General features: G+C 39.4%; 1 protein-coding gene across 1 annotated transcript; it reads right to left on the minus strand.

Moving 5' to 3' along the window:
• Positions 1-4,433: 4,433 nt before the first annotated feature.
• Positions 4,434-10,505, minus strand: LOC148011078 (uncharacterized). Its single transcript, XM_087671693.1, has 5 exons — positions 9,453-10,505; positions 7,123-7,288; positions 6,774-6,985; positions 6,238-6,446; positions 4,434-5,418 (listed from the first exon to the last, which is right to left on the minus strand). Exons 1-5 carry the CDS (start codon positions 9,999-10,001, stop codon positions 4,818-4,820), a joined length of 1,737 nt encoding a protein of 578 aa, XP_087527819.1. The 5' UTR covers positions 10,002-10,505; the 3' UTR covers positions 4,434-4,817.
• Positions 10,506-12,503: the final 1,998 nt, after the last annotated feature.

Below are 12,503 nucleotides of genomic sequence, written 5' to 3' on the forward strand. Positions count from 1 at the left end.
CCCCCCCCCCCCTTCAACATGGCAACCCCCCTCAAAAAGCCGTGCTCCACGTTTGCTATCATCTCTCAAACTTAAGTAGAACATTGCATTGGTTTAAAGAGAGCGAGAAATGAGGGGGAGTAATATGCATCAACCACTTTATTAATAAGGTATAGTCTCAACTCAGGCCCCCCTAAAATAGCATTGATTTGGATCTAGGATGACACACTAGGATAGTTGATATTCGATCATTTTTAAATTGATCTAATTTAGCATTTTAGATTTTTAATTGAATTCTATTAGCTAACCAAGACCACTTTGCTGTATTAAAAATCCATGGGTAATTTAAACACCCCCTTTCCTTGAAGAGTAGCTTTAGTTTTCTAACTAACCTAACACAATTTATCCACCTCTCTCTGCGCTCTTCGTTTCATATTCTCTCCCCTTTCTTTCTCTCTCTCTCTCTCTCTCTCTCTCTCTCTCTCTCTCTCTCTCTCTCTCTCTCTCTCTCTCTCTCTCTCTCTCTCTCTCTTTGTTGCCCTTCTCTTTGTTTCTCTCCATCCCCTCGTGTTTTCTCACTCATTCTCCTCTCTTCCTCACTTTCTCTTTCTCTTTCTCTTTGTTATCTTTCATGTTTACTCTCTCTCTCTCTCTCTCTCTCTCTCTCTCTTCCTTTTCCTTTCTTCTTCTCCCTCTCTCATTTCCTCTCTTTCTCCCTCAATGCACCTCATTCTCGAGAAAAATATACAAAAGAAAATAAGAAAAAATAAGAACAAACCTAGAGGAGACAATGTACTCACCACAAAGGCCTGAGGATGGATTCTTCGTTTCCTCTTTGCAACGGCCCCTCTTCTTCCTTCATGCAGTTTCTCCTCTTCTTCACAAATGGTGGCGGCGGCAGTGGTGAGAAGCTCTCCTCTCTCTTCCTCTCCCTCTTCCTCCCAAAGCCATGATCTCTTTCGATCTCTCTCAAACTCTTTGCGGCAAAATGCCGTGCTTCGGTTTCACCCGCTTTTTTTTCTCAGAGTACTGTTACTATTTTCGACGTTACTTTTTTTTTCTTAGAGTATTATTGCTATTTTCGTCTCGATTTGTGACGCAAATAGCAACACTGCTAATTTGCATCACAAAGGCCCATCACTATACCCATGTATCCTTGTAGTGATTCAATACAAGGCATATGATATACACATGTGAATGTGTATTCCTTGGCTAGGGCCATATAGTAAATGTAAGAACTCTTAGGAGAAGAGGGATGAGAAAAATGATGAGAAGGAGGATGACAAGGTGGATGAGAAGGGAGGGGAAGATTATGATAGCTCTTAAAACAACACTACAACAGAAACGAGGCATAGACGCATATGTTAGACGCGCAAAGTCGGGCGCGTCTATCACAGCGTCTATAGGCACATCTAAACGTGCGTGTAAATAGATACGACTTTTGCGTCTATATATCCGTGCAAATAGACACGCTTATACACGCAAAAATAGATACACATGTCAAAATTTAAATAATACTTAAATCATTTCTTTTCAAACTACGCCTTTCCTTTCCTACGTTTTTTACGGTTATGAAGCTTGAGTTTAGCCGACATGCAGTCTCTTCATGCCTCACCTCCTCATGACTCACCTCTTCTTTCATTTCAAACACACAAGAAGGGAAAAAGGAAAGCCAAGGAGAGGAAGAAAGAGAGAACAAGAGAGAGGAGAACAAGAAGAAGCAGCAAGCAAGGAAGCAAGCATCAAGGGAGGGTAACTTACCAAGGAGAGGAAGAAGGAGAAGGAAGAAGCGCCACCACCCGCCACACCAAACACCCAAGGTGAGTCTCTCTCTCTCTCTCTCTCTCTCTCTCTCTCTCTCTCTCTCTTTCTTTCTTTCTATCTACCCCTCTTTGCTCTGTCTGTGTATTTAGGATTTGTGATTCCATTATGTATTGCATTTTGTAAATCAATAATGGCGGTTGTCTGCTAAAATTAGTCGACCAAGCGCGTTTGATAGCGCGTCTACATCTCAGTGTAGATGCAGATATAGACGCAAAAAACGTTTCTCTGGGGGTGCATCTTTGAGGGCATGTGTGGGCGCGTGTGCTCTGCAGTGTACACGCTCTGGCAGACGCCCACAGAGACGCAGGTATAGACGCGCACAGAGACACAGGTATAGACATTGTATGTAATATATATGATTTTTCTTGTGTAGATGTGGAATCCTGGATCCTCTAGTACCCCATTCAACAAGGAGCAATTCATGGGGGAGATGACCAATTATCTTGGTTGCCCTCCCACTGCAGATGAGGTTTTCAGTGTGATGTCTAGGACACCTATTACATCTTTGCCTACACAGGGATCAGTTGAGGTACATGGATCGGTCGAAGCACGTACATTTGCAGAGGCACGTGTATCGAGTGAGGTAGAGGGTAGTGCACGTTGAGGGAGGAGGGAGAGTGGTGTGGGAGGATGAGGAGGTCGAGGGCTTTGTGGGGGTTGCCTAGGTGGTGGCTCTCGATCACCCTCACCGGAAAATGAGAGAGGTGAGCCTCCACAAATGTACTACTCTATCACTCATGTTGGTTGTATCTTGCATGACTTCGAGGGGAGGGAAGTGATAGCCTACTTGAGGAGTGTCGTGCATGCCACATACAAAGATTGCATGATTCCCTTCAAGCACAAAAAAAAAGGTTTGTGGCAAGAGGTGTTGCGGGCAGTACATAAAAGGTACCCTAATCCCGAGAATTCACGATTCTCAGATGATTGGGGACGGTAAAAGGTGAGAGACGTGCTTCATAACAAGAGGTCTCACCTTATGACGCGCGCCAAGGAGTCATTGCAGAGACAAGAGCAGGGGCGCCCTGGATATGGCCAACCACCCAATTGCCACCGCAAGGAGTGGAAAGAGGCCAAGAAGAGAGCAACGAAGAAAATGACAAGTCGCCAGCATGCAGAGGCGCGACGTATCCAGATGGCAGCCATGGGATCGTCGCATTATGGATCGGGTGGCAGGGAGTCATGGGAGGTTGAGTTTGTAAGTATTATTTGATTTCTTTTTTAAAATTAAATTTTGTAGTTTGTTTCACTTCATTATGTAGTGTGTTTTAATACGTTGTATATTCAAATTGTTTTGTAGTTCTATATCTTTGGTAGGATGCCTACTCCTAGAGAGGTAGGCTACCATCGAGGTCATAACCGACCGTCCACTTGGCAGCAGTTCTACGAGGAGGGACTCATCACGGAGGAGCAATATAATCGCGCCATGAGGATTCCACCACCAGAAGAGGTATGTTTTATTTTTTACATGAAAATTATAGATCAATATGATTTATTGTTTGTAATGGTATTTATATACTTTAATCCTTTGTGTATGTGAACCCTGATGTAGTTGAGGATAGCGAAGGGGGGACTAGCAGTAGCGGTGGCGGCAACGGCAGCGGCACAGGCAGCGGTGGTGGTAGCGATGATGATGCCTCTTCTGAGGAGATATAGAGGAGCCTCATGCATGCATGCCTCCCCTTGGCTTCTAATTTTCATTTTTGATATGTATTACTTTTAGCTAGTGCTTGCGATCATGACGTCACAAGCACTAGAACTCATAATGTAAAAACGTTTCATCTATATATATGAAATTTCATGTGCTACATACATCTCTGTTTTTTTTTTTCATACCTTTGTTTAGCGTGTCTATCAGCGCGTCTAAATTGCAGGATAAATGTGCGTCTATTCTCATCAAAAACTTTCAAAGTAAACACGGTTTTAGACGCATAGATACACGCATGTATAGACACACAATATGAATATATCCACTTTTTTATAAATATGATTATATATTTACGTAGCGTGTTTATATGTGCGTCTATAGGCGCGTCTAAGTGTGCGTCTACCTCTGATCATAAGCGCGCTTTTAGACACGATTTTGTAGATGCGAAAATAGACGCATTAATAAACGCGCCCGACTTTTTTTTTCACAATTCAAATATTGCGTCTACAAGCGCGTCTATGGAGCCTTTTTGTTGTAGTGCAAGATATGGCTTATGTATATAGTATAGTATGTAACATGTTAAATACTACAAGCCACAATAACTCACTTTAAACTTAAGTAGTATACTCTTTGGTAAATTTTTTGCTAGTTTTATATTGCCACCACTGAACATTTTGCTGTGTCAAAATACATTATTTTGTGTATAGATAATGCCCAATAACCACACAAAAGGGGTACAAAGAACAATTGGTCACAATCGATTATAGGTTGGTTTTTTTGATATGAATAGAGAGCAACTATGTTCATACATAAGAGTGCATGAAAGTTGTATATCGATTGTGGTTAAAAGAGCATTTAAATTACTATGAAAATTACAATCATAGCACATTTAAACATATACTGCAACTTGGGCTTGGTCTTTGTAAAATATATGCGACTAAAGACACGGGTTTCATGATGCAATGATAAGCGTGATCATGGTCATACTCATATATTCTCTTTAAGTTTGAAAAATACACCTATATACCTGACTATAGGCTTAATCCCTTGTGGTGAAACATGAGTTCTATATGATGAGCTAATCCTATATACAACAATAGTTTGACGGCCTAGCATAAATTTGACATGACTGAAATTGATGTAATTTCACTTATATAGAAGCGAGACCATATTCGGTAGATGATAAGCTTGTTATGTTGGCTCAATACTCAATTGGATTTACGCATGTTTTTGGTGTTTCACAATTTTACTACTACTTTGCCTCCAATGGACTCTTGACAAGAGGATTTGTCGGAACTCGTGGAACGAGATTGAATGCCACCACCACCATCACAACCACAAAAACGTCGGATAGAAGCTGCTTGCTCTCTCAAAGCTGTGATAGCTCGGTATCATTTGCGCCAAAGAAAGTACGAATGATGGAGTCCCTTACGGCCTGCTTCTTCTCCTCATTAGTAAGGGAATCGAGGCCGGACTCCATGGTGGCGATGAGGGCCTGGATATCTGCTCTCTCGATGGGGCCGAGTCGCCCGCGATGGCTACTGGACTTGCAGTGAAGTGGCTGATGACGCTGCGCCTGCTGCTGGATGGTGCACATCATCGTGGTGCAGGTTGACGACTCTATATGCCGGTGCGACGTGCCCTCATCATCGTGGTGATCAACGGCCCGATGGACGTGGTGGTGGTGGTGCAAATCGGTGGTTGTCACGCCGCCATCTGGCGTGCTCTTATTTGTCGAAGTCTCCTCGTACGTAGAGTACGGTGCTAGATGGCGGTCCACGTGGGGCTCTTCATGCAGGCTGGTATTGCCATGTGGCAAGGGAGAAAAGGATCCGGAGGATCCGTCGTGTGAGAGCTGTCGGGATCGAGGCTGGCTCTTGGATCTCTTGGACCTGCAAGCGCTGTTGAATGAGCCTTCATGATGGTCCGGGTCATGATGCTTCGAGTAACTCTTGTGCACTTTTGAGTTCCTGCTCAGCAAGTCTGCAACACTATAATAAGTAATATCACATGCGAAGAATATAGAACAACAAACAAAAGCCATTTGTTTCTTCTATAGAGCCAAAGGGTACCCGCTTTCTTTCCCTTCTTTGTTTAAAATAATAAGAAGATTAAGGGGGTCATGGCAAGGTTATATTAAATCTAAAGTGGGAGAGAAGTACGAGAAGGAAGTGAATGGGGAGAGCGAAGGCGCTAAAGGGTAACAAGATAACGTCTCCAAAGCGTACTTCAAATTCATATTTGCTTCACCGTTTGACCTATACATATAGTAAAAGCAATACATGACAAGAGAGGGAATACACATGTAAAGACAGTGAGGGTCCAAAACTTACTTTGAAAGGACACATAGAGGAAATGCGTATAGGGTCTAAAACTTTGAAAGTACATATAGAGGAAATGTATATAGGGTTCGAAATATATGCATGTGTCATAGGTATCTTTTGGCATCTAATGTTTAAGTTGAGAGAGAATCAAAACAATAAATTTCCCTAACAATTGGATTTAATCTACATCTCTATCAATCACAAATATCTAACTCTTTAAATGATCGGCATCATGCCTCCTATAGGTTACTACCAAATGAATATCCTTTTTGGGCTTTCTCAAGTATTATTATATCCATATTCAGCAATGTTTAAAATACAATCACTCACACAAAAGATTGATTTAGAAAATTTGAATGAGGTGTGCCCTCTACATCATATCATTGCTTTGGTTACATTATGTTTTATAAACATGCATGAGCCTTTATAAATGTGGAACCTTAAGCTTGTACCAATGTTACTTACACTAAACTTGATGTAGGTGAGAGACTTCTAGGTCTATGTCGACGAATATGCTTTGATTTGCACATTGTTGATCTAAGAAATCTACAAGGCCTGTAAGAATATTCATTTGAGGAAGGCATTTCTCTCTCTCGATTCATACTTGCAACATGATCACCATAGTCCAATTCCAAATCATTATCACTCAATGATGTTGACTCCACTTCAAGTGCCTAATCACAATGAATAGAGATTACCATACTTGTAAATTGTTTCAAATTAGAGTATATAAACTTTGGAATTCTATGAATATAATGTAAAACATATACAAGAGCCCCTGTTTGACTAGAAGAAAACAAGAAACAATAAAGATGTAGGCCACATTAAACAAACCATTCAATGGTTGATTACATCCATCATTATGTGTGTTACACTTTCATAACCATGTTCATACAAAAATTATATTATCAAATCGTATTTTGGAGTCATTATATCTAACCAGATTGAACCATTCTAGCTAGTTGCATAACATTCTAACAGTAAGTCACTATATTTCTCACCTGCCGCTTCTTTAATGCTATGGGAGATTGAGCACAATCAATAAGCCTCTTTACTTCTCTTTCTATAGATTCTAATTTGGCATATCTTCCACCACTACTATTCATATTAAGAGAGGGCCCTACTTTTTTTCTTTGTTCGATGCCAAGCATATGATCTTGATGGCTACCACCACCACCTTCATTACTCTCATTTTCAAGCCTTAGATACACCTCTGTAATATAAAAGGCACTCATATACAGACATTAGTTAAGCCTCATAAAATCAAAGCATATGCTTATACATGTGTTAGAATGCCAATTTCAACATAGGGATCACATTGCTTTCTTGCAAAGTATTATAAATCATTACCTGTTAAGCAACCCAAGATCCACCCAAGTGTGACTTTCTTCTTCAAAAGGGCAACATCCTCCTCTAGTCTTGTTCTTTCTCTCTCATTCTTAATGTGGTATTGGTTGTATGCATTCTCATTATTTGCAAGTTGATCTTTCAACTCGATTATTTGTTTTTCTAAATCCTAAAAGAGTTTGACAAAGATAAATGCATTCATATCATCATGATTATCATCTTAAAGAGCAAATAAAACTTTAAAACTGATGTAACATTTTGATATTGGTCTTTATTCATATCTTATATTACTTTTGTGCAAAATCCTCCCCACATACCATATTAAACTTCTAAGAATTAAAAAAAGAACTTTTGCCAACAACTCATTCAAATATGTTTGCTTTATCTTTTATCATGAGATCAACAAATTGTTCATGGGTTGACTAGTAACCTTCAATGCATCCAACAAGTTGAGTTCTGTAAATAGGACTCAAGGCTCATTTGTGTATAGCACCTCTTTCAAGATCTACTCTTGGCATTATCTTTATGTTGAGATCAACAAATTGTTCATGGGTTGACTAGAACCTTCAATGAATCTAAGGAGTTATGTAAATAGGACTTAAGGCTCATTTGTGTGACGCCTCTTTCAAGATCTACTCTTAGTCTTTAGACCCTATGTAAATCCATCCATAAACTAGAGATGGCATGGGCTAATGGTATGGGATCTCAATCCTTGCAATGGGAGCTTGGCTTCATATATAGTCGATTCCAAACTCAAGGGTGAGCATGTAATTTGGTTCTATGGCTAGGAGGCCACGAGACTAATGTCTAATATTTTATGTTCCTTTATGTGCTTGTATGCCTTGTATTGTGTCATGTGTGCAAGTCGAAGATCCATAAGTGCATTTAAATAGGTAGCATCTCCACCTCTTGATACGAACAAGCTCAAAATCTAGAGGTCTCTTGGTGACATTTCATGTGTCGTCCAATGTATTATTTCTTGAAAATATTTATGCTTGGCTTAATTTCTATGTAGTGTACTAGTCATCACATTTTATAATTGTCTATGCTATGGTATAATTATAGAAATTGAGTACTACACCAATAATCTAGCTAGTTTCAAATATATGTTGAGATATTTGTCAACATGCAAATATCATATACTTGTCTAATATGATAAAGAAAAATGTTTAAATATTCTTGATAAGCTAAATGCAGTGCCTCAACTTATCTTGGGTATTGCCATATAGCTAACAATCAAGAAAAGCCTAAGCACAATATGTAACATGATTTAAGGGAGAAAAAAATCACATTATGAAGCTAGATCTAGTGAAGGGTCTATAAAAGAATAAGAAGGTTTATAAAAGAATTCAAAACACTAACTAAAACCTAAATAATATCCAACTTTGCATATATCATATATTACATTCTTAAGATTTCTGGAGCCCATATTTAACTAGGAGAAAAAGCAACTATACCATAATGAATTGATTTACGTTCTTGGATAAGGAATTCGATGTTGGTCATGTGGAAAATTTTATCACACTTATTGGTCCAATTCAAACTTTGAACAATATACAATTGGATGCCTTTTCTTGTATACATATATAGTTAGTCCGCTAATGAGATTTCTAATTGATAAATCCTCCAAAGAATAAGGTTTGAATATGTGTATTTTCTAGTACTAAAGGACCCATATATAATGGTCCACTTTCAAGGAGTTAATGAATGAGTACATGTACACATTTGCAAGCATGGTGAATTCTTTAAGTTCTTTTTGAATCACCCAACAAAGAATTAGATTGGTTGCAAGTTGCAAGCCCTTCAATTGTAGGCTTAAAGCTGCCACATTATGATCTATGGCCCTATAATAATAGCCTATAAGATTCTAATGTATTTGATCACTCTCAGTCATGATTGCAACTTGTAATTAGCCCTTCAACTCTAGGCTTAAAGCCATAGTATGATCCATATTGGCCCTATAACAGGAGCTGGAAGATCATTGCAACTTGCAGCATATACAATATGAATAAATGGTCCCATATTAGTAGCCTATAAGGTACCAATATGATCTATGGCCCTAGCTCACTAGGCTATAAGATGTTGATAAATGGTGATATATGAGTAACCTAAAAGATATCCATATGATTGATGGCCATATATCCAGAGACTACCATATACCAATATGTTTGATATGATGACGATGTCCACGAGGAAATGAATAGTAACATGAGGAGGATCAACGACGGATATACATTAATGCATGGACTTATATCACTAGCCTAGACGATATCAATAAAATACAGGACCATTGAGATGATCTATGGTCCGATTATAAGGTAGCCTAGTTGTACCTTGGCTCGCCGCCTCTCGTTGTGGAGGAGCTCCTGGGCGGCCTGGAGGTCCTGGCGGAGGCTGCGGAGGGTGTGGTCGTAGGCGAGGCGGCGGCGCTCCTCCAGAAGAAGGGCCTTGTGGGCGCGCCCTCTCTGCTCCTGCGCCTGGCGAAGCCGCTCCTCCAGGCCCTGCCGCTCCGCCCTCACCCGCTGCTCCCCCTGTGCTGCCGCCTCCTCCAGCGCCTTTTGGTCCGCCCTCAGACGCGCCTCCCGGTGCTCGAAGGAGCTCCGCTGCTGCTCCAGCTGCGCCTCCAGGTTGTTCACGTAGTCCAGCAGCTCCACGCTCTTCCTCTCGAAGCCGTCGATGATGTCCGGTCTCGTGTTATTATTTTTGTTACTATTACTGCTTTTCTCGTTCATCATGTTTGATTGGATATTCGGCTGGCCCCGTCGACGATCCTCGTCCAGCTGCTGCTGCGGCAGCTCCTCCGTCGACATGCCGGACGGACTTGCCCCCGCCCCCTCTCCCTCCCCGTCCGACGTTGTCGACGGAGTCGAAGACCCTGCCATAATATCCTTATTGATTTCCTAATTCATTAGTATTTCATTCTTCCGTCGCGACGGCAAGGAGAATTTCAAGGTGCCTCTGATCCATACATGCAGTATGATCATTGCATGCGCATGTCGCCACCCTATTAATTGATCCCTTCCGCTCAGTCATATTTCATTATTCCATCATGATCACGGCAAACAGGCCCCGCTGCAATACAGTCTCAAGGTGGCGCCGATCCCCTCCCCTGAGTGGTATTACATTGTTCCGACAACATGACGGCAAGCAAAAGCCGCCGGTATTTCATTGTTCCATCAGGCATTGGCAAGCAAGCCCCGCTGCAACATAATTTCAATGTGCCGCTGATCCGTACAAGCAGGATGGTCGACCTTAATTTGCCAATGAATCATCCTCAATATCCAACCAGCAACTTCACAATCTCTGTCTGTACTGATTCATTCCCTTGCTGGCCTTGCGCGCGGATGTCTTTTCACAGGAAACCATGATCGATCTTCATGCCACGGCATCCTACATGCACTATGCATTCTAGAAAACTGCTTCCTTAAATCGTTGGACTTTTCTAATCGCTTTGAGATACAATATTTGGCAAAGTCTTCACAACTTCTCTCCAACCAATGCGTATTTTTATAAAATATTGATGTTGCTCTCTTCGAGAAGGACTAAAGTAACAGATTTCTTACGCAATATCAAACGTGCAGTCACCTCCTAGATTTTGAATAGTTTGGAGAAGGCTGCTTAAGTTTTTGTTGCCAAGAAATGAAAGGTGAACATTAAAAAATTGTTTTTGAATTGCAAATCTTGTATAAAGAACATCAAATTAAGGTAAGGTATTCTATTCACGAATATGGAAAATTTAGCCAATCTCTTGAAGGTCTTGAATAATTTTTGGAGTGTAGAAAGTGGGGTAATTGTACTTATTTATTGTTGAGAAGGATGGAATAATTCATGTACAATATATTGCTATATTAAATCAATTTTCTTCTCTTCAAAAAGTGACATTTTTTATATCTTGTTTGGTGCTTGTATAAGTTATTGTAGCTTGAAATAGTCGCATTCTTTTTTAAAATTGTGCCATGCTCCAAGTTTTGAGCATTGTTTATGCTATCAGATGTCACCTCGATGTTAACCTCAAAAATTTCTTCAAATAATTAGTAGTTTTGGATATTTTTTTTCATTTTTTTGATAGGTTTTCTTTTATGGTGTTATTGGAGTCGTTTTTCAATATTCATTGTATGGCCTATGTAGATCTTTTCATTTCATTTGCATTTGATGCTGTAGATGAAGTGGTTGCTTTTATTTCTTTGCATTGTCGCTTTTGGATTGGTTGGTAGGTATTGCTTGGAGTTTCTGATGGATGATGTTGTTGTGCTTGAATTAGTAGTAGTATTTATATTGGTTGAGGTTGGTGTTCTAACATTGTTAGAACTTTGATTTCTTGTTGGTTTAGTGGAATCTACTCTTCTGCAAGATGATACTATTGTTGGAGATAGTTTTTTATTTTAAATTAATTATGACGTGAGTTTTAAAGAAGCTATATTTTGAGTACTTGCCTAGGAGGTATATGATAACACTAAATGGATTGCTTTGGGTGCCATGGATAAGATTGTAGACCTCTATATTAAGTAAGTATGCAATCTTTTTTATGGTCATAGCAGGCTTTTGACGGTAGTGAGTGTAGTCATTATTTACCATATATATTTCTAGTGTTGTATTGATTTCTTTTTTTAAAAAACTTATGGTAGAGTCTCAAGCAAGATGTTGAAACCTAATGTAGGATCTCGATTGTATTGTGGAGATGCCATTTTATTTATTGCCTAGTAAGACTTGGGTAAAAACTATTTGTAGTGAATTGTCGTGTATGTACCTTCATGGTGGAGTTTGAATTTGTCAAGTTTGTGTTTTAGAAGTCCTATATATATGAGATGTATTTTTGTTAGTGGTGTCAGATTGTAAGAGAAAATAAAATATTGAAGATGATAGTAAGGTTTGTATCGGTTGCGATTTTATTGTATCCTCCAGGTGGATTCTTGTTGAGTATACGCTTTGATGTGTTTATCAAATTTTGGAGATGGATGTAGTTTTTAAAGTTATCAATGTATATCGATGGTATTTGGCCAATGATATTTGCCATTCTCATCTAGTTTACTATTAGCAGATACATGTATTGTTGTGCACTAATAGGACGATGCTTGATTTATGGTTGGGAATTCCTCTAGTTTTGAATGTATAGCTTGAATATCTACATATATAGTTTGATGTCATTAGATGCCTTTATATTGTTGATTTTTTAGAGATTCTAAATAGTACTATTTTTGTTATGTGTACGTCATCTATAGTCATTTTTATATTTGTGGATGTTATTTATTTATAAAAAAGAGCAAACATCAATCATGTTAGTATATCCGAAATGATTTTCATACAAGCAATGATATGGAACAACGGAATTATTCTTTTTTCATACTTGTTGAAAGAAATGTAGGAGATGTTTTTGGATTGTGTCA

The sequence above is a fragment of the Lygodium microphyllum genome, chromosome 29 (assembly GCF_053477565.2).
Source record: "Lygodium microphyllum isolate KBCC chromosome 29, Lygodium_microphyllum_v1.1.10, whole genome shotgun sequence".
NCBI classification, from domain to species: Eukaryota; Viridiplantae; Streptophyta; class Polypodiopsida; order Schizaeales; family Lygodiaceae; genus Lygodium; species Lygodium microphyllum.